General features: G+C 37.5%; 1 protein-coding gene across 15 annotated transcripts in view; it reads right to left on the minus strand.

Annotated features, from left to right (window-relative positions):
• The window catches only part of SDCCAG8 (SHH signaling and ciliogenesis regulator SDCCAG8), a 242374-nt gene that overhangs the window by 69299 nt on the left and 151154 nt on the right, over positions 1-21921 (minus strand). For 12 of the 15 annotated variants that reach the window (XR_009595809.1, XM_060396452.1, XM_060396450.1 and 9 more), the window contains 2 exons: positions 11500-11627; positions 9309-9417 (listed from right to left, as the gene is read on the minus strand). The exons of the other annotated variants lie outside the window; for them this stretch is intronic. Coding sequence is in view for 11 of the 12 variants with exons in the window: in XM_060396452.1 (XP_060252435.1) it covers positions 9309-9417; positions 11500-11627 (237 nt within the window). In the remaining variant the exon portion in view is untranslated. The remainder of the gene's footprint in view (positions 1-9308; positions 9418-11499; positions 11628-21921) is intronic. 15 annotated transcript variants of the gene reach the window in all.

Genomic DNA, 21921 nt, shown 5'->3' on the forward strand with positions numbered 1-21921 from the left:
AGAGTTGTTTCTTTTAACTGACATAACTAATTTAATGGCACAAGATTAAAATAATGTAGTTTTTTTAAATGGTGGTTCTCTGCTCCCTGACCCTATGTCTAGATTGTCAATGTAATTACTATTTCAATTGTAGTTAAAGCAGTACCAGTTTTCTGTTATAACAACTACTTAAATATCGGTCCTTGTTATCTAAGAAGTATACTATACATGTGTACATGCAATGCAGCCCACTCCAGTACTCTTGCCTGGAAAATCCCATGGACGGAGGAGCCTGGTAGGCTGCAGTCCATGGGGTCGCTAACAAGGCGACTTCACTTTCACTTTTCACTTTCATGCACTGGAGAAGGAAATGGCAACCCACTCCAGTGTTCTTGCCTGGAGAATCCCAGGGACAGAAGAGCCTGGTAGGCTGCCATCTCTGGGGTCGCACAGAATCGGACACGACTGAAGCAACTTAGCAGCAGTAGCAGCAGCAAGTGGCATGAGTGGTAAAGAATCTGCCTGCCAATGCAGGAGACACAAAAGACATGAGTTCGATCTCTGGGTTGGGAAGATCTCCTGGAGAAGGAAATGGCAACCCACTCCAGTATTCTTACCTGGAAAATTCCATGGACAAAGGTGCCTAATGGGCTACAGTCTAAGGGGTCGCAAAGAGTTGAACACGATTGAGCATGTATATACATACATATTTTCCCTAAATGAATGGGCATTAGTGTGGAGTGATTGAGCGGTGAGCCATCTTTTCTGATGGGAGATTCCCAATAGTATCTGTATCTGTAATTCTTTCCCCCGTGGCCATTCTGTTTCTCAAAGGAAGGATTCTCCAGTTTTCTACCTGTTGTGTACAACACTAACCATCAGTGGTCTAGGAGCTGATTTGAAATAGACGGCTGGTGTTCTCACCTTTCAGAATACAACCATGCTTGTATGCACTCAGTCACTCAGTCTTGTCAGATGCTTTGAGACCATGTGGACTGTGGGCCTCCAGGCTCCTCTCTCCCTGGGATTCTCCAGGTAAGAATACTGGAGTGGGTTGCCATTTCCTACTCCAGGAGATCGTCCCCACTCAGAGATCAAACTCAAGTTTCCTTCAGAATATAGACTTTCAATTAATTCCTCTATTCTAACTTTAGTACAGCTATTTAAACCAGTGCTTGCTGGTTTAATCTCTTCAGAGAGGAAGCCCATAATTTTCTGGGTGGAGGAGTGATGGTCCCCTGGCTGCATGGGGTGGGAGGCAGAATTTTCAACTTCGGTTTCAGTCCTATGTTCCACTCCTGCCTTCTAAGGTTTTCTGGGATCCTCAGAGCAGATCAGCTTGCCTCACGTACAAGTAACCTTGTCTGCAGACATTTAAGGTTCCTCTTCCTCCATCTGCTAAGTCAGGTACCATTCCCGCAATTTTCTTTTAGTCTTCACCAATTTCATTTGGGATTACAGATATCTACTTTGATGATGGTTGATGTCTGTCAGGAGATATGCTACCTCTTCTGTGCCTTGGATGGCTATTTCAAGTCTCAAAATCTGAAGATATGAAAGACATCTATCCAAGAAAAATTATATCCTTGCTTTTGCTTTAATTAAACATTACTTCTCGCTACACCGTTTCCTCATACTGCACTGCCTCATAGGTTAGAACTGAAAGCTTAAAACTCTTGCATATTAAAATATGAGTAGTTAACAACTGGTTTGTTTCTTGAAGTTTAAATATAGAGTTGGCCAAAAGGCTCGTTTGGAAAAACCCAAACAAACTTTTTGGCCAACCCATAAGACACTTGATGTAAAATTACTTCCCTCCAAAGAAAGAATTCCTCCATTAGGAGCAATAGCCTTTCTAATTTTCTTCCTTTTTTTTTTTTTTTCCTGGAAAAGACTGGGATTTGCTAAGGGAGTTTACTTCAAGGACCAAACTGCTTCACGTGGAAAAAAGCAATTTCTCACTTGAGTTCAACTTATTCCTCATTTTGTTTTTACTTTGGTTCAAGTTTCATCGCAAAGGAAGCTTGTTCTGATTAATACGTGTAGTTCTCAATATGTCAGCATGTTTTTTGAAACCTCTAGCTTTTATGCATACATTAACTTATAATTTATTCCTGTGAACTGTGCTCTCTGCCTTATCCTTCTTGCTAGATTACGCATGAGGGCAAGGATTATCTCATTTTCAAGCTCAGATCAGGAACTCAATCTACATTTACTTTTTCTAATAACAATTTACTTATATTTGAAATGTCTAAATAAGTAAATAATCACTTGTCTCTCCTTTTCCTTTCAAAATCACATATAATATAAAAGAATTTAGAAGCAGTTATATAAAGCTGTTAATTTAGTATTCTTCCAAGGTTAGCATTTTCTATCACAATATGCACTATGCACTAAAATTCCTAAAGGACCAAAAATACCCTTAAACCAGATTAGAAAAAAATGTAGAAGAATGTTTATCTATTCTCAGGTACTTTCCCAGGGGGAAAAAAAAAAAACAGTCACTAAAAGAAAAATCAGGAAGGAAGCATAGATTTTACAATATAAAAATATAAAGCTTTTATACACAAATAACATGTTTTCATGAGAATGTTCCTTGTAACCCTGTTTCTAGATGCAACCTTGTTCTGCAACCTAGTATAATAAAACTTAATCCAGAAATGTATCAGCAGATGATTAGTTATATTACATGAAAAAAGAACTATCAAGATGCTGTTCTGATAATATGGCTATCTACTGGTGTTATATATTGAGCTAAAACAGGACATACTGGTAAAAAAGGAAAATATTAAAAATCAGCATAAAGTAATTCTATCTTATAAAATAAAAAATAATATCTCTTGGTGTCCTGATTAGAAATTTCTTTTTTCCTTTTTCTTTATTTTCTGAATTTTTACAATGAACATGTATTTAACACAAAAAATAAAGTCACTTTGATTCTGAAAAGGTTGTTAAGAAACAAAAAGAAGTGGGGACAAATTTTCTAAAGTAAAAAAAAAAAAGGGGGATATAAACAATGAGATGAATGAATATTAGAAGCATTATATAATAAATCACTATTCCCCACTCTTCATCAAAATTCCAATTAAAAAAGTACAAGGGATATGAAAAATACTCACAGAAGAATAAACATAAATGGTCTATAAACATTTAGAAAATATTCAATTTCCCTATTATTCAAAGAAATGCCTAATAAAAGCAGATAAATTTGGCTTTCATAAAAGTCAAACATTTATTCTATGCCTATACTATACCAGGTTGTGGAATTCATCCTTCACATTATGATCTCAATTAATCCTACAAGGTAACTGTTTATTCCCTTTTCTCTGTGGGGTAAATATGAAATTTAATGATTTGCCTAAGGTCACCCAAATGGTTATTAGCCAAGCCCAGACACAAACACTGTTCTGGCCAACTCTAAAGGGGTCGCCCCACCCACTGTGCAACACTGCCTCTCACTTCTTTTTATAAAAATCTCTGACTTCTTTTTGTCACATACTGGTATGCACATAGATATACCGAGCAGAATGTAGTGTAGTACTTAAGCAAGGTCATACACATTAGCAGCCTTAAAAGGGTGCATAGTCTTGGACCAGCAATCCTTTCAGACATCTCAACTAAAAAGAGCATGAAAAAATTCAGATTTAGGTATAAAATTATTATTAGATTATTCATTACATTTAAAAATACTTTAAAATTATGATAAATTACTATGCACACAAATGATTCAGTTGAAACTATGTTTCCACAGTATTTACTGATGTAGAAAAGTATACATTAGATAATATCAAATAAAAAAGCAAGATGCAACTATACACACACACACACACACACACACTATGATGTCATAATAAAAATGTATGGTAACATACACATATACCTACACATGGAAAAGGACTGAAAAGAAATACGTCCAAAGTTAATAATAGTTAGCTGGATGGTAATGTCACAGGAAAATAAATGCCTGATATTGAGTTTATCTTATGTATATAATTTCAAAAATATAGATGTTAATTGTAAAGTACATATCAGGTATTTTATTTCTACAGTATTTTTCTGCTTTGCATATTTTATGTGTATGTTTTCTTGTTTGTTTATAGTAGTAATTTGCCTACCAACTTCCAATGTTCAATAAAAATTTGGTACATGTATATGCTCATTATCTTTTATCTGTCTTTAGTCCATGACATATTGAAAGAACTAACCATTTGCAAAGTTTAGAGTAAACTTATGAGCTTCTATGTTAGCTTGAGATTACATTTGTGGCATGACTATCCTAGCGTCATATAAAAAGAAAATTGACTCTAATCCATTTTCATAGAAAATTTAGGTAATTTCTGGCTTTACGGAAGCATGAACTTCTCTCTGCATTTTTATATAGCAGTTATATTGTGTAATTACATTTGCATGAAGTATAATATTTTACTACTATAATTAGTATTACAGTGATTGCTTTTTAAGGAAAAACATGACCCCTTAATTTTTTATTCTTTTAGAGACTCATTCAACTTTTGGTAATAATTAACAGAGGCCAATATCAGTTTCTTCCTGTATAATATAATTTTGTAGCATCCCAAACTAACATCATCTAAACATGCACGGAAAAAAAAAAATAGTTCAACCGGGTGTGTGTTCTTTACTTCAATTAAACTCACACAGTTGGATACCTACTGTTGCCAAAACAGTAATATAATTTATACATTATAGTCCACACAGTAAAACTACACTAAAAGTCATTTAACAATATTTATAACACCATAAAATACAGTGTTAAAATATATGAACTGCAATATGTACCAAAATTGTAAAATTTGTTTCTCATCATCAGTGATTAAAACCAGGATCATTGCTTTAGCCTCAAAACCCACAACCCTGGTGACAGATTAGAATTCAAATCTTAATGATCAATTTACAATTAACAAGATAGAAGTGAAACAAATTAAACCAACCATTATATATAACGAGACCCAGTGGACTCCCATTGTTCCTCTTAATTACAAAACGCAAATCACAAATACACAGTGGGTACTGTTAGACATCAATCCACAAGCCTAGCAACCCAGAAAGTGACAATGATAGAAAAGAAAGAGAAGCAAAACCACGTAGACAGTTCTATGCTCTATGTCTTATTCTTTTCAGTGGGGCCAAAGTGCTGAGAGGTGAAAACCTAGCACATGCTGGATCCCCAGTCTGCAGCTGGCAGAGGGTCCCGTCTAGCCGGTGCCCAACCTTTCTGAGCTCTTCCCAAGGCATGTTGTAGATTTCACTGCAAACTGCACTGCAAACATTTTAGTGCTGATTCATCCAAGCGCTTTGGGAGAGGGAACACATCCTTCTCTTTAATAGAAAAAAAAAAAAAATCACAGTTGCACCAAAGATATTTAAATATATCCATGTACCAACTTTGAAAACAAGCCTATCACTGTAATAAGCTCTCAGAGTCCTAGGTAATAAAGACAAAGGGAGCTAAAGTTTATGTGAGTTTCATCTAAAATCAGCCAGAATGTCTGCCTGGTGCCAATTAAAAGCAAAAAGGAATTAGTGTTCTTGTCTGATAGTCAAAAACAAGCTACATAAAATGCTGAAATTGGCGGTTCACTTTTAGCTTTAAAATGAGATGTGCCATTCACAAAACCTGGGGTTACAGACACCACTAGAGCAGTGCGGAAGGCATAGTGTGTAGGAAGTACTGGCTTGTCACTGTGGAGGGCTTGCAGACAGCAGAAGCAATAAGCACAGCCATAATGCGACTTACGTCTACTTCGGAAAAAACACATTTAACATACACACAGGCGGAGGAACCATTTCTAAACGCTTTCACAAAGCAGCTTAGCATGTGGACGGGGTAAAGAGTAGGAGTGTCTGGGAGTGGTTCCCCTGCGTTTTCAGCTAACAGTGATTCTACAGGGGCTCTAGTCAAAGGACTAGATCTATGATTTTTTTTTTTAAAGGCTTAAATAAATGGCATGAATCCATATATTTAGTATGGGATTTTGAATAACATAAAATTCTCAGACCAAAAAAAATGTTTAAATTGTTCATCAACATGAAATAAATACACTTACTTTCAGGAAAAAGTTTTACTGCGGTACTCTGAGGAAAACCTGGATTTAAATTACCCTATGGTTTAAATAATGATTTTGGAGATGGCACTTTCACAAGGACAACAGCTTAGAAAAGTCAAAAAACTTCAAGATTTCCTCATCTCAAAGCACAGGGCGGGGATTATTTATCCCAAAAGTTTAGGAGAAGGTAAGTAGAGGCTCACTCCTGAAGAGCTTCTACAGGGCTTCATAAATTCATAGTTTTATTTTAAAAGAAATACTCGGAGCCCTACAAGTTTTATAGATGTTTTCAAAACAAAGATAGTATCAAAAGATGGAGTGTCTTTCATGTAGGAAGCCAGAGTGAGATGAGAAATTAAGAGTAAACATACAAATAAGAAACCTCCAAACACAACTGATCCTATCTACTAATTTCTTGTGAGACACACAAAACATATATTTTGTAAATTTTAGGGGCCTTAAAACGTTGTAATGATAATAAGTTACAACTTGTTTAGCCTTTATTATTCGGTAGGTTTTAGTTTGGAATCAACTTATAAAGTTACAATAGATGCGTATTTTAACTCTTCAGACTTACAAGACAAAGTTCAGAGCAGGACCTGAAACACAACCAGATCTACAATTTCCTGATCCTGCATTGCCTTCAAAAAGGTTTTCCATTGTGGTATAGACTTTATGTCTGTCAGCAAATTATGGCACTCAGACCCTGGCAAAGGCAATAATTGTTAGTGAAGGGATATCCTCATTGCCAGTCAAGACCCTTAAAATGATGCCATCAGTGACACCTAATGTATATTTTTATGTGTCAAACATGATGTTAGGTGCTATGTGTATACCTATATCTCCCTCTCTAAATTTCTAATTCCCACCAAAATCCTGTATCATAGTTTTTAAAAGGTTTTTACAAATGGAGAAGCTGAGGTTTGGAGAAATTAAGCGAAAGACCCAAGGTTATGAAGCTAAGTGGCAACGGAAGATTCAAACCTTATTCTTTCTGAATTCCCAAGTGTTTTTTTTTACTGCACACTGCCCATCATCAATAAAGAAATAGTATGGAACCAGAGTCAGATCATGATACAAAGGGTAACACCATGCTTGTTTGTTTCATTCATTCATTCATTCAATATATATTGGGTACCAGATCAGATGGTAAAGAATCCACCTGCAATGCAGGAGACCTGGGTTTGATCCCTGGGCTGGGAATATCCCCTGGAGGAGGACACAGCAACTCAATCCAGCACTCTTGCCTGGAGAATCCCCATGGACAGAGGAGCCTGGCAGGCTACAGTCCATAGCGTCGCAAAGAGTCAGACATGACTGAGCGACTAAGCACAGCACAGCACCAGCTCTGTATCAGACATAAAGGAATACATTCAATTTACAAAGTAGTGGTCAGGACCTAGAATCAGAAGTGAGAGGAGTTGAAGAGGAGAGAGGCTGAGGTTCAGGTTCACTAGAGCGGGGTAAACTGCTAGACCTAGAGCAGGGAAAAGAAGGCCTTAACACACACGGCACAGGTTAACCCAGGCTCACAGTCAACCCTCACATATGCAAGTATGCTCCACGGAAATTTAAAGATTAATTTTTCCCTCCTAATTACTTTGGTCTGGATTTTCTTTTGTGGTGGATGTAAGATATTATTCTTATGAAAGGTCATATGTAGGCTTTGGAACCAGAAATATCTAAGTTAGAATTCTAGTGTGCCTACTTATCAGCTATTTAAATGCTCTGAGTATTGGTTTCCTCATCCATAAAAGAAGATAATTCACGCCTCAAGCTGTTGTGAGAATTAAATAATATAAAGCAAGCATATAGCTTCTCTTTCTCTTTTATATACTTCAATTTCCTGAATTATACCTGAATTAGACAGCAAGATAATTAATCAGTAATCAATCCCGAAGCAATCTTAAGCTAACACAATCTTTTAAGGTCCAATTTTTTCTTAAATTATTAATGTGTTTGTATTTATGTGAAGTAAGTCAAATATTTCTAGTTAGAATACTTTCTGTTGATACGAGGATCTCCTTCAGGGCAAAATTATTTGGGTTTCCTTGTCAAATTTCCTGGAAATATTGGGTGTTTTGGCACTCTGAGCCTTTTCCCTTCCCAAATAAGATATCTAATTAGTATTCGCTAAGAAGGTGCATGCTCAGAGCACCTTCTGGGTGGTTATAGGAGTTTCTGCCTTCCTGTGAGCAGAATGAATTGGATTCATAAGTGCTCTGATTTTCCAAAAGATTCAGGGATGGGGATTCCACAAGCTAGGCCAGATTATTGATGCAGGAACCCAAGATGGGGCTCAGAGTGATTAGATACGCTCTGATCCTCCTAGAAATTCATTCTGAATGACATACCTAAGCCAGTAGTTGGTTTGCTGAGCCCTACTGCTTGCTGTTTGATAATATAAGCAAGTTTCAAAACAGTATAAAAGAGAAGATACACTATTTTCCCATTAGGTTATATTGTAACTGATACTTTAGCTAGTTAACTGAATGATTTCTTTCGAGTTCAAGTCAAAGCGATTCTGTGCAACATCATTCATTTGCAAGAGGAAACCACAGTTCAAACAGGCCAAATAAATTTGTCTAAGATTACAGTTACTGTCAGAGCTAAGATGAGAACTCAGACTTCTTAGAATTTAGAATAGAAATAATTCATTTATTGTGATAATATGATTGAACAATGTACAGAAAAAATTCAGTAAGATCTCAATCAATGGGTTGATAAAAGAGCATATACCTATAAAATGAATGATGGCTGTTCTATTAAAATAAAACGATTTTAGGAGAAAAGATGGTTTTGGTTTATTTCAAAGTGTCATCTATTTAATTTTTATACATACATATTTTATTTATTATCATTTGACTTAAAGATAGCTTTTATGTGTTCATGGAGAACTATAATAGACTAAAACATGTTGACTATATTAAAATAAGACTTTAGAAATGCTTGACCCACCTGTATGTTTTATTAGAATAATTGCCATTTTGACCCTTGTGTTCTAACATTTTATAGTTTTCAATTCTGAACATTAATAAGGTCAAATAATAGTATGTATACCTAACTATAAAAAAACACTGAGGTGTCTATATGGACAATTAAGAAGATTTTCATAGAGAGAAAATATTTTTTACAGGGAATTTGTCAATACCTATCTAATTTTGACATTAGACTATAAAATAGTGGAAATGCTGTCTTAGGAAAAAAATTACAGCATTCACATAAACAGTGCTCTGAAAGTACTGCATAAATAATATTACCCACCTGCTTTTCTGAGAGATTTGTTCCAGTTTCTTGGCTAACATGCAGCACTCTTCCTTCAACTTTGTCAAAAATGAATTCTGGGAGGTCAGCAATGAATACTGTTCATTTTCTAGAAATAACAATAAACCCTCCTGTAAACATCAGATGTTTATGGCTGTAACTCTGCAGGGCAATGCACAGTGGTAAAAGCAATAAGACTGACTACCACGTTTCCTGTAGATCACTTTTAGGGTCCTAGGTCAAAGGAATGCTCATCTGGCAAGACACTGAATCTTGTGAGACATTTACTTCCCTAATAATTACACACCAGAAACATTTCTGTTCATACCAGCTTTGTGTAAATTTTAACATGTTAATAACTGTCAAGTACCTCAAGTGGAGTCATAGATTTTTTTAATCTTTGTAATTTTCAATGTACTCTTCTTTTGAAAATTTTATTCTAAACAGAATGTCAAATTTATCACAATCAGATAATTCAAAACTAAAATAATTGAGGAACTCTTTCTATACTGTAATTCATGCTTTATGTTTCATATTTGCTCATATATTTCACTACCCCCACCTTGCATATACTTCTCTGTTTATAAAAGAAAAACACATAATTTTCCTTATATTTCCATCAACAGCGTGAGCTTCAGTACAGATCTGACCAAAGAAACTGAAGAGAGTCTGTATTTTTGTGCAAAATACAAGGAAGTATTCTTATGGTGGCTCAGTTAATACTCTTATCTAGTATTCAGAGATACTGCCAAAGACTCCTTGATCACTAGGATCCTCCTAGTAGTGGGGACAAACAATAATTTATCCTATAATTTCCTCCTTTTGTTTTTAGTGGAAAAACAACTAGTAAGCCTTGTAAATTTCCATTTCTTCTGGCCAAACGCTGTGAGAAGAAAATCTCTCCTGAAAGTGAATTATGCAGATCAATATGACATTTGCCTATTAGCAAATAAATAATTTAATGAATTTTATGTTAGCAATTTTTCACTTATAAGATAAGCAACACTTTTTTTTTTAACCAGGTTATCAAATACAGTATACATTAAATTACATGAAAATTATCTTTAGGTGAAAGGTTTAACAGGCCCTTTCTTTCTCTTCAGTTTTCGATAGTGACTGGCAAAAAAGCATATAGCATACAAAGCAAAATAAATCAAGACACTAAAAATTAAGCAACATTTTTCTGGAAGAGACAGGATCAATTAAACTTTCGTTTTAATAGTACGATCAGCTTGGAATATGTGGTGTGGAATTATAATGACTGACACTGTCTTGTTTTGACTAACACTGTCTGTGAACACACAACTCAAAAGTGAAAGGAACTACAGAATGCTCTGACTGAACAAACCAAACTGCCTATTTTCAAAGTGCATTTTACTTTCAAATTAAAGGTAAAGAGTTACTGGCCAACTCAGCCTGCAGAATAGCGCCAATGTGATGAAAGATGGCAATTTTTAGCCAAGCTGCCAGCTGTGGTCAATGCCTTGTATTAGCGAATTTTAACAGCAGTTGTGAGAACTTGAAGAATGCAAAGGATTAAACATCACTTTAGACTGGGTTGGGGGAGGTGGGATAATCATACAAATGCTAAAAATGTTCGAAGCTGCAAAGATTAAATAAAGGAACATATCAATTTGGAGCCACTGAATTACATCCAGCTGCGACAGTGAATTAAGAACCGATTAATGGCTAAAGCTTTTCTCCAGTTTGGATGCTGAAGCAAACTCATTAGGCTTTTAGAGTAGCTATAATGTGTGTACTGTGGGAACTGTTCAGTGCTATTCAGGAGACTCTAACTGTAAGCTCAGAGCATTTCCCGCAGAGCTTCTGATGCTATTTTCTTTATATAACATGTGTGCCTGAAAACCCAGCCAAAAACAAGCCCTTTGTTTTTCTACTTTGTTGTGGTCTCTCTCAGCTTTACGTTTCTTGAACACAGGTAAATAAACTCATAATCCAGATGGTGCAACAGATGTGAGAGCAGCACTCTGAAATCAACAGACAGTGGGCAATACTTTCCATTTTCTCTTTTAAACGCTAACTAATATGTAATTCGGAATCTCCGGTGTAGTTAGCATCTGCTCCCTTCGGCCAGCCAAAGGTTACAGGTGTTCCTGATGTCATTTCACAGTAAGGCGTGGGCCTGGCTTGTGAGCAAGTGCCCAGGCTCTAATCTTTCCCTACCACCTACCAGTTTTGTCATGCTGGGCTTCCATTTGCTGTATCTTCTGTGTCAGCTCCTGCTCTCTTTGCTGGGCCTGAAGGGCTTGGGCCTTTGCTTCATTGCTAAAGCTCTGCTGAATGCTATCTTTTTCCAGTCTACAAGGCAGAGAGGAGAGAGAAATTTAATCTACAGATGCACTAACCCCCATCATTTCCCCTACAGACCTCAGAGAGCTGATATGGAGTAAACTGTTCAGCATAAGCAGACAACAATCTTTCCACAGACTCTCAATTTTCAGGGGAGAATTCAAAGGACCTTTCAAGCAAGGTTTAATACCTGCCATAAATCCAAATGGACTAAGGTAAGCAACTTTAAAAATCAAAATACCATGACAACTGAATTAATGGTGTTTTGTAACTTTAAAACACAAACATCATTTTTTATAACATTCTCATTGTTGCCGGCTGTCAATTCATCTTTTTTCTCCTGAATGGTCAATCTTTCCTAAAGATCCTGAAGTTAGAGGATCAATACAGAGTGACTCAATACACCCCAAAACTTAAATTCTTGAAACTAAGTTTTGTGGATCACCTCTTGCTTTTCCTCCCAAACTTAATATGGAATCTCAAATATAATGTAGGAGGTTCTATCTAGAGGCAGAAATGCATGCTTTCATTAAATATTTTCATACATTAGGCCATGTAATGTGAATATAAATATGAAAATGAAAAATGTCTCCTAGAACTTCATAATAAAATCCCTTTTGGGTCACACTGAAAGAATTGCAGGATGAGAAGCTTCTGTAGTCAAAGACGAGAGCTCATCCCACTGTGATTGGATATTGACCAGTGGATAGGTCTATATCCAATCACTGCTGCTGCTAAGTCGCTTCAGTCGTGTCCGACTCTGTGCGACCCCATGGACGGCAGCCCATCAGGCTCCCCCGTCCCTGGGATTCTCCAGGCAAGAACACTGGAGTGGGTTGCCATTTCCTTCTCCAATGCATGAAAGTGAAAAGTGAAAGTGAAGTCGCTCAGTTGTGTCCAACTCTTCGCGACCCCATGGACTGCAGCCTACCAGGCTCCTCTGTCCATGGGATTTTCCAGGCAAGAGTACTGGAGTGGGGTGCCATTGCCTTCTCCTATCCAATCACAGTGACTCCTAAAGAGATAAACTTCCTAAACAGAACCTGAAGAATGCAAAGGATCTCATCTCGGGCACCACTGTGGATACTGACGCTGAGTGCAAGCGCACGCACGCACACACACACACACCACACACGCTCATGCAAACACACACATTAGGTGGGTTCTTTATACTCTAAATACGGGTAGGTGATATGAAAGTTTTCTTCCATTAACTGGCTTAGTTATTTCTAACTCCTAATCTCCTTGTGGGCATTTCTCATCCATGCTGCTTTAGTTTACTAATTGAGAGATTTACTGTCTTGTCTTTGCCAAACTAAAAATAAACAATCCCATAAACCTATCACTACTAGTCTATGTACCGCTGTGGAACTTCGAATCACTGGCTTCTAATTATAAAGCAACATAAGGAAAGTCTGTATTGAAATCGGTCAATGCATGTTGGTAATGTTGTAGTATAAAATTCCAGAATGAAAATACACCCACACCTCACTCAAATGGATCATCAGGGGGCCACGCTAAATGTGAAATAAGGTCCCTTCTGGTACTTTTAGTAACAACATCCCTTGGACCGGCTCCAAGGTCTTGCCTCATACTCAGTTCCAAACTGGCATATTGCAGCAAGCGGAGTCGGGCTAGGCCGCTTTTTGCCTCTCCAGTCATACCACATATTTTTTGGCCGTGGAAAACTGCATGTCTCTGTGTTTTGCTGGGATGTCTCCACACCCTCCTCACCCTTCTCTGCCCTCCACCAACTCCTGTCACCCTTGCCCAAGGTATGCTCCTCCTTTAGGACCTGCTCAATATTCCCCTCCTCTTCTCCCTCTTCTCCTAAATTGGCTATTCTTTCCCCAAGGTGACATCAGCATGAAAGAAAGGGAAAGTGTTATTCACTCAGTGTCACATCCAACTCTTTGCGACCCCATGGACTGTAGCCTGCCAGGCTCCTCTGTCCATGGGGTTTCCCAGGCAGGGATATAAGAGTGGATTGGCATTTCCTCCTCTAGGGGAGCTTGCTGCCCCAGGGATAGAACCCGTGTCTCCTGCCATGGCAGGTGACTTCTTGACTGCTGAGCCACCTGGGAAGCCCTGTGTACACATGCATCCCACTAAGATAACATTTCTCACAGTTCGGTGTTGGTTTACTTGTCTGTCTCTTCTTGGCCTATTTGTCTATACATACTCTGAGCCCAGTTCAGTATGTGGCATATAGGAAGTGGCCAGTGAACAATTAATGAATGGATGTTCTTACATACTTGCCATGGGGGAAAGAAGGCTGCAGTCTTTAAGTGAAGCTGCAGAATCTGCTCAGGTCTTACATGAGGAGGCAAAAACTTTCCAAACATGTTAAAAGAGAGAGAGAGAGAAGAGCACAGAAGAGGATGGTTCTAATGGTGTTGCCAGCTAGAGCTGCTGCTGCCCAAAGAGTCAGCTTAAAAAGGGTACCTTGGATTCTTTCATTGAGCAACCATCCCCAAGACAGAGACTTAGGATTCTGAGACTCCCAATACTGGGTGACCAAAAAATGCAGTGTTTAAAACCAATACCCACTGGAGAGCAAAAACGGGCAGTAAAAAAAAGTATTAATTATTATTAATTAGTAATTAATACTAAATTATACTAAAGCAGTCATAACTGGGACTACTGTTTGTAGACTGGGGCTTATGGTTCACTTACACAAAGGAGTTGTCAATCTCACCAGTCATTTTCAGAATGAGGAATTACCTGATTATTGATCTCCTAGAGAAAAGAATCACTTTCTTATTGCAGTTCTCCTCACAGAACAATTTAAAAGGATGCTCTACCAACAATGTTGTTACACATCAATTTTTGTTTCTTGACTCCTTCTCCAACTTTTACTCTTTTTAAGAAACTACACATTTTACTTTCAATTACATTTTTTAAAAAAAGGCATATTCTTGCTTTCTTACCTCCTTTATATACTCCTCTCTTTCTATGTTGCCCCTTTCCCCTGGAGGTTCTTTCTTTCTTCTTTTTTAAACACAACTTTAAAATGTTAGAAATGTGAAGGAATCTCAAATTTGTTTAATCAAACCCTTTCACATTATAGCTGGGGAAAAGAAGAGGGCCATAAAGCGTTAGAAATCTGCTCAAAGGTTACTGTAAATGCTATAAAGGCAGAGGTGGGATTTGATATATTTTGATTTAGATAATGCAATAGTGGCTTGAAAGAATTTTTAAAAGTTATCTGGGCATTCAAGGACGTGATCAGAGAAGAATCCAAAACAATTCATTTAATATTTAACATGACTCTATTATGTGAAAGACATTCTGCTAGGCACAGGTCAAATGAAGATAGGTAAATATAGCATAGTCCTTACACTAATAAGAAATTCAAAACGGCCAGAATAAAAGCTGAAATACATCATAAAAAAGGGAATAAAACTATCAAAGCATAGCAAGGCATCAATTCCAGCTGGGTGTGAGAGCCTCAGGAAAGATAGCTAGGCCAGTCCTTCCCTACTGGTTTTCATTCAGTCCTTACTCAAAATACTGATAATCTCATTTAACCAAACTTATAGTTAGACATATTTTACAAATTGGAATAAAAGTAACGGCAGTAGAGAAGAATTTCTTGGTTGTTATTAAAATAATACTGAAAGATTTATTCACAATAACTAAAACCTAGAAATAACCTAAATGTCCATGAACTGCTTAATAGATAAACTGTGTTATAGCTTTACAATGGAATGCTAGGAGTGGTAGTAACAAAAAAGTAATAAAAGGGAACTGTTACATAGAACACCTGGGTGAATCTCAAAGACAGTATGCTTAAAGAGGCACAAAAAGCATATACTATGATTTCATTCACATGAAATTCCAGAAAATTAATCTACAGTGTGACTGATGAGTGTTTCAAGGACCTGGAGGTAGGGGATGGGCATAAGGGAATCTTGGGGGTTGATAGAAACGTTCTCAATCATGGTTATGATAGTTCCGTAACTGTGCACATTTATCAAAACACATTTAATTTCAAACTTAAAATTGGTGATTTTGATTATATTTAAATTAACCTCAATAGAGCTGACTTTAAAAAGGAGCGAATGTACTAGAATTGGAACATCCACATTTTCTCCAAGTTACCCACATCACCCGTGGCAGCACGTGCCCGTGCGGGTCATGTCGATGCTTACTTGATAAGAAGTGAGAGTTATTAGTAAAAGGAGGGAGCAGTACTCTGGAGTCTCAGATATGACTAAGTACACACAGAGGTTTAGGCACTCCTTCTATGCAATTATAATTCTGGTTGATTATATCTTCTCAAAATGTCATTTGCTATCCCATTTTAAAAAATAGATTGAATCAAATGGAACTGAAGGACTAACTATATGTTTCTAATCCACAGCTTTTCCATGTTGTTTATTTTAAACATTGCTATTTTAAAAAAATCCATGTTACAGAACAAAGATGATTTATTAGATAGATTTTTAAAAAAATTTCACTAGTTACATTAAAGGACTAAAAGCTTCTGATGATCCTACAGTTCACCGGTGAGTGTGGGTCACGAATCATGAAAGCCTTGAGTATAACCTGAGGAGAAGGATGTGCTGGTGGCAGTGATTTGGGGCCCCAATCCTGTCTGCCATGTCTATTCTCATCTTTCTATGAGTGACTGAAATTCTAGTATCAGACATATAACCCTTTTTGGTTAAAAGGTGTTTTTCCCTTTTAGAGTAAAACATAGCTTCGTAACAGTAGCATATTGGTATAATAAAATGTATGAGACCATTTACAACATGCCTATTAGATGAGAGCCATTCTTGATGGACTTAGAGAGAGAAGTAGCAGGGAGCTAAGATACATGATGTCCTTTTGTCCCAATAATGGTGATAACATCTTTGATCACTTGGTTGATGTTGTTGGGTCCTGGAAAATGTTTAATAATTGATTCGGGGTGGGGACATCTCTCATTTGCAATGCTTACCAATTTTCAGTGTAAATACTTCTACTGGGGCCTATTTTAATAATATGATATTATCTTATTCTTGGGCACTTGTTGGCTTTCTATTCCATAAGATGTTCCAGGTTAATCTTGTACTGTCCTTTACCAGGCTTGGAATCAGCATTTGCTCAAGGAGCTCTTGTGTCTTTTAGTGGAGAATCCAAGAGGTGTCACTAGGTGGTGATCATTGCTACTGACTCTTGGCTTCTAGGTCACCTTAGTAGACAGAGCCGGTATATGAATATGAAAGTACATATGAATGTATAGATATGAATATTTGTCTATGGGTCTTTATATGAATATAAACATAACACATTCAAACTGATGTCTCTAATTCCAATCCAGTAACATAGATAGAACCTAGTTTTCCCTCTTTCTCTAAGTGTAACATTCTTCTCAATAGTGAGAGGCTTGGAATCCGTTATCTTCAACATATTCATTTCCTTGAACTTTGTATACACAGAAAGTGCTTTCAAAGTTGCAAATCTACCATAGAAAGCAAATCTATGAGTAACTAAAATTAAATATTTCCTTATAGTTTTGCTTTATCCAAAAAAGTTGAATAATAATTGATTTATGATATTGTGTTAGTTTCAGGGGTACAGCTAAGTGATTTAGATTCTTTTCCATTATAAGTCACTATAGTATATTGAATATAGTTTCCCGTGTGATACAGTGAATCATTGTTTTTTATTTTATATACAGTGGTATCTACCTATTGATGCTTCTTTTAAAAAAAAAAGCGTACACACCATTTTTCAATTGATTCTCTGTATTCTGGGAAAAGCACATCTTAAGAGGCAATGGAATACAGCAGAAAACTCACAGAGCTAGAGGATTTTATTGCCTCCTTATTACCTATGTGACCATGAACAAGTAACCTAATTCTTTAAATCTGAAGATTCTTCATGGAAATAGGACAGGAAAAATTCTGTCTTTAAAGGTTAATAATAGTTTTAGTAACATGTTATTTATTAATATTTAGCATAAGCTAAGTTCTTTATGCATTCTTTTATTAATCTCACACAACTCTAAGAGGTAGGTTCTCTTATTAGCCTCACTTTATAAATGAGGAAATTGAGGCCTGGAGAGGGTGTACAATTTTTTCAGAGTCACCTAGTTATTAAGGGACACAGCCAGGAAACTCAGGCCTACCTACATCTAGAGTGCACATATGAATCTCTAAGTTTCAGTATCTGACTCTGTCAGCAATGCAGAGAAATGAGATAAAGGGTGACAGACAAGAGTCTTACTTCAATTATCCATATATGTGTGTGTGTCATTTAATACCCACAGTACATCCACCTTGATAGCCCAGTTCCAAGCTAGTTCTCCTTCTTTCCCATTTGCCCATATGCGACTGGATCACTTCTTCCTACAATGACACCATCAATTAGTTGTATCCTTCTTAAAGAAATAAATGGACCTGTGCAAAAACATTAAAAGGCACATAAATACATCTCTTGCCTCAAGTTGGTCACAGACCTCTAGGATAGATAAGACATGCACATCTTAATTGGAATGTAAGTACCTGAAGAATAGAGACCTCTGTTTTGCTCACTCATTTATACCAAGAGCCTAGAATAGTGCGTGGAATACAGTTGTGTAGAACAAACATTTGATGAATGATTAATGAGTGAATGAATGAATGAACAACTGTTAAGGAGCATAAAATACTAAGTATCCTCAAGGGTTTAAGGATCCTCCTGTCTATTGATCAGAAGAAGAAAATGGGATAAAATAATCCCTATTTTAGCCAATCATTTAATTTGGTTTTGTTATTATTATTGACAATAACAATAAAAACAATAGTAAAATTAGTAGACAGCCTGTTATCTTCCATTTTTGTGAAGAACCAAAATCCTTTACCTTGTTAGTTTACCACTAACAAGGACTATGTTCTCATACTGGAGCAAATGGAGAAATCCTGGTGTAGAACAAATAGGGAAAGGAAAATGCAAAAGAACCATTGCTGCTGCTGCTGCTACTGCTGCTAAGTCGCTTCAGCCGTGTCCGACTCTGTGCAACCCCATGGATGGCAGCCTACCAGGCTCCCCCGTCCCTGGGATTCTCCAGGCAAGAACACTGGAGTGGGTTGCCATTTCCTTCTCCAATGCATGAAAGTAAAAAGTGAAAGTGAAGTCGCTCAGTCGTGTCCGACTCTTAGTGACCCCATGGACCACAGCCTACCAGGCTCCTCCGTCCATGGGATTTTCCAGGCAAGAGTACTGGAGTGGGGTGCCACTGCCTTCTCTGATGCAAAAGGACTAGGATTCAGTAATCCCTATTTCCTATGCTGTGCTCAGTCATTTCAGTTGTGTCTGACTCATTGCGACTCTATGGACTGTAGCCCACCAGGCTCCTCTGCCCATGGATTCTCCAGGCAAGAATACTGGAGTGGGTTGCCAGGCCCTCCTTCAGGGGATCTTCCCAACCCAGGGATTGAACCTGTATCTCTTTTATCTCCTGCATCGGCAGGTGTGTTCTTTACCACTTGCACCACCTGGGAAGCCCCAATCCCTACTTCCTCAAATATGCATCATGCATGTTTCTGAGAGAAAATTATTTATATTTTCTTCACTGCAAAGTATATCACAATTTTCAGTACAACACTGAAAGATCAATTATCAGATCAGAGCATGAGTTACTTCTAGGAAAGGAAGCAGAAACAAAAGAGGTCAATTTCTTTCAAAGGAAGAAACACAAGAGGGAGGAAATAATTAACAGAAACTTTCCTTAAAATATTTTTGCCTCCAAAAATATTCTCTTTTAGTCTCTCCAAAATAATTTGAAAACTCTAACCTTCAAGGCCAAGGAGGGTATGGTAGACTCGATATTGCCTGCTTCTATTACACCTTCCATATCATTCACATTTACTTAAGACAAAACCACAGACTCTTCCCATCTCATCATCTTACAGTGTCTGTGCTTTCTGTTTTACAAAGCAGAGTCTGATGCATTGACTTCTTTATTCTTCATAATAATTTTCTAAGGCAAGGTGATGGAGCAGATATCCTTGTTTGACAGATGAAGCATCTCAAGCTCAGATAATTGAGAGATTTGCTCAACATCACACAGCTAGCAGTAAGTTTGGTGTCCTTTCCATTCCATGGCATTGCCCTACATGAGGAATATTCAACAAATACTTAAATAACTACTTCGTGCCAGGCACAAAAGTGTGGGGGTGCATCGCTATACAAGATAGAGACCACGACCATCCCTTCAAAGAGATCATGGTCTAGTGATGAACACAAACAAGAAACAGCAACTAAAATGGTGGTGGTGGTGGTGGTTTAGTCGCCAAGTCACGTGCGACCCCATGAACTGTAGCCTGCCAGGCTCCTCTGTCCATGGGATTCTTCAGGCAAGAATACTGGAGTGGGTTGCCATTTTCTTCTCCAAGAGATCTTCCCGACTCAGGAATCGAACCTGGGTCTCCTGCCTTTCAGGCAGATTCTTTACCAACTAAAATAGTAAGGTAAATAATAAAAGGGGGCTAAATTCCTGCTATCCTACAGTGGATAGGACTAGAGTTGGGGAGTGGCTAGGCACAGTGAGGACAGATTTCAGGCAGCTTAAAATATTAGAGGCTTAAAATGGGTAACAATTAGCCATATAAAGAAAGACAGGGATCTTGTTACAAGTGAAGTGGACAACTGGTGCAAAGGCCCAGGGATGAGAGAGAGGATCAGGTGCCTTTGGAAAACTGCAAGCAGTCCTGGCACAAGTGGAGGGTGGAATATATGGGCTGTGGGGTAGAAGCGAGCAGTTGGTGGAGGGGAGACTGAAGGAAGATGAGACTGGAGATGTAGGCAGGAGCCAGAACATGAAGCTATTTTTAAGGACTCCATCCTCAGGGAAATAGGGAGCCAATGTAGGGTTTTAAGCAGGGGAGTGTTGTGATCACACTCAAGCTTTAGAAAGATCACTCTGGCGGCAGTGTGGGGAACAGATGGGGAAGGGACAACATTAGAAGCAGGGAGAGCACTTATTACTACAGCAATAGCAAGAGCAATTCCTGTAATGGTTTCTTAGATATAGTAGATATCACAGGTGGATAAAGAGACTGAACAGCCCTCAAATGCACACTGTGGGATTTTCAGCCTTGACATTTTTTTAGTAGCACAGAGGTCTCAAATGCATTAAGTGCTTGCACTGATCAGAGTTCCTGGGAAAATGTCAGGCCCTCCTATGCTCTGTTTTACAATACCAGGGGCCCAGTTCTAAAGACTAAAGAATAAGAACAAATACATGCTTGCATGGAAGAATTTAGACCATGATTTTCCCTTGGCATTTTCATACTGTTAAAATGTTCACATTTCTATCTCTGGCTTTTCTGTGTAAATGATTGTATTGGCCCACTCTTGCCTTTCCTCCTTGAAAAGTATCAGTTTATCTACATATTCCCAATAATTAACCCTTCTGATGAGTAACTTCAAATTAGATATCAGAAGGATCAATCTATATTATAATTGCATTTATGTAACCTGTCAATGGATATGCATCACTGTCAAATTCTAGAACAACTGACGGAAAATAGTTTCTATTCTATTGTGAAAATGTTTTTGAATTAATTTTCAGGAAACATTTTTAAATGGGGAGCATACTGGTTACTCTGTGTCTATTAAATTTACTCAGAAGTATAATAGCAAGGGTCAGAAATATTAAATATGTTTCATAATGTCATTTCTCAAGCCTAATAGAGTAATACTTCATTTATCTAGAATATTGGGAGAGTTACACAAGAGAGACTTTTCCAGGTATTAGACCCACAGAATTCTGACCATTGCAGTAGAAATATGTCTAAAATATATTACATCTCTGCTTCCTTAAGAAAACTACACCAAATATAACAAAGTCTCCGTAATCAACCATGCCTGCTTGCTGCAACGTTCCCTCTGCTCGGAAGCTCCTAGGAACCACTGTTTGGTGCTGAATCTTCAGGTGTCTAACACAGTGACTGGAAATAGCAGGCACTCGATACTATTTGTTGCATGGAAGGTCTCAGATGCTATTCTAAGGAAGCAGAAAGTATACGGAAGGACTGATCTGCTTCTTATAATTTTTTTTATTGGTTGGTTTGCTATGAATGCTGCCATGCTTTTTGTTTTGTTATGTTTCAAAATTCTTTTAACATTAAAACTGATGTTTAAGATAGTTCCACTGATCCTACGCAGAAAACTACGAGGGCTTTGTGATAGTTACTTGCTTCTTAGAAGTACTTTAAAATTTATATCTCAGTTCATGGCTCTATATCAAATGGCTGAATTTACCAGAAGTCTACACTTGAGGAAGTGGGGGAGTTCTGTAATAAAAATAGCAGGATTTTCATTTTTCTAA

This window comes from Ovis aries, chromosome 12 (assembly GCF_016772045.2).
Source record: "Ovis aries strain OAR_USU_Benz2616 breed Rambouillet chromosome 12, ARS-UI_Ramb_v3.0, whole genome shotgun sequence".
NCBI lineage: Eukaryota > Metazoa > Chordata > Mammalia > Artiodactyla > Bovidae > Ovis > Ovis aries.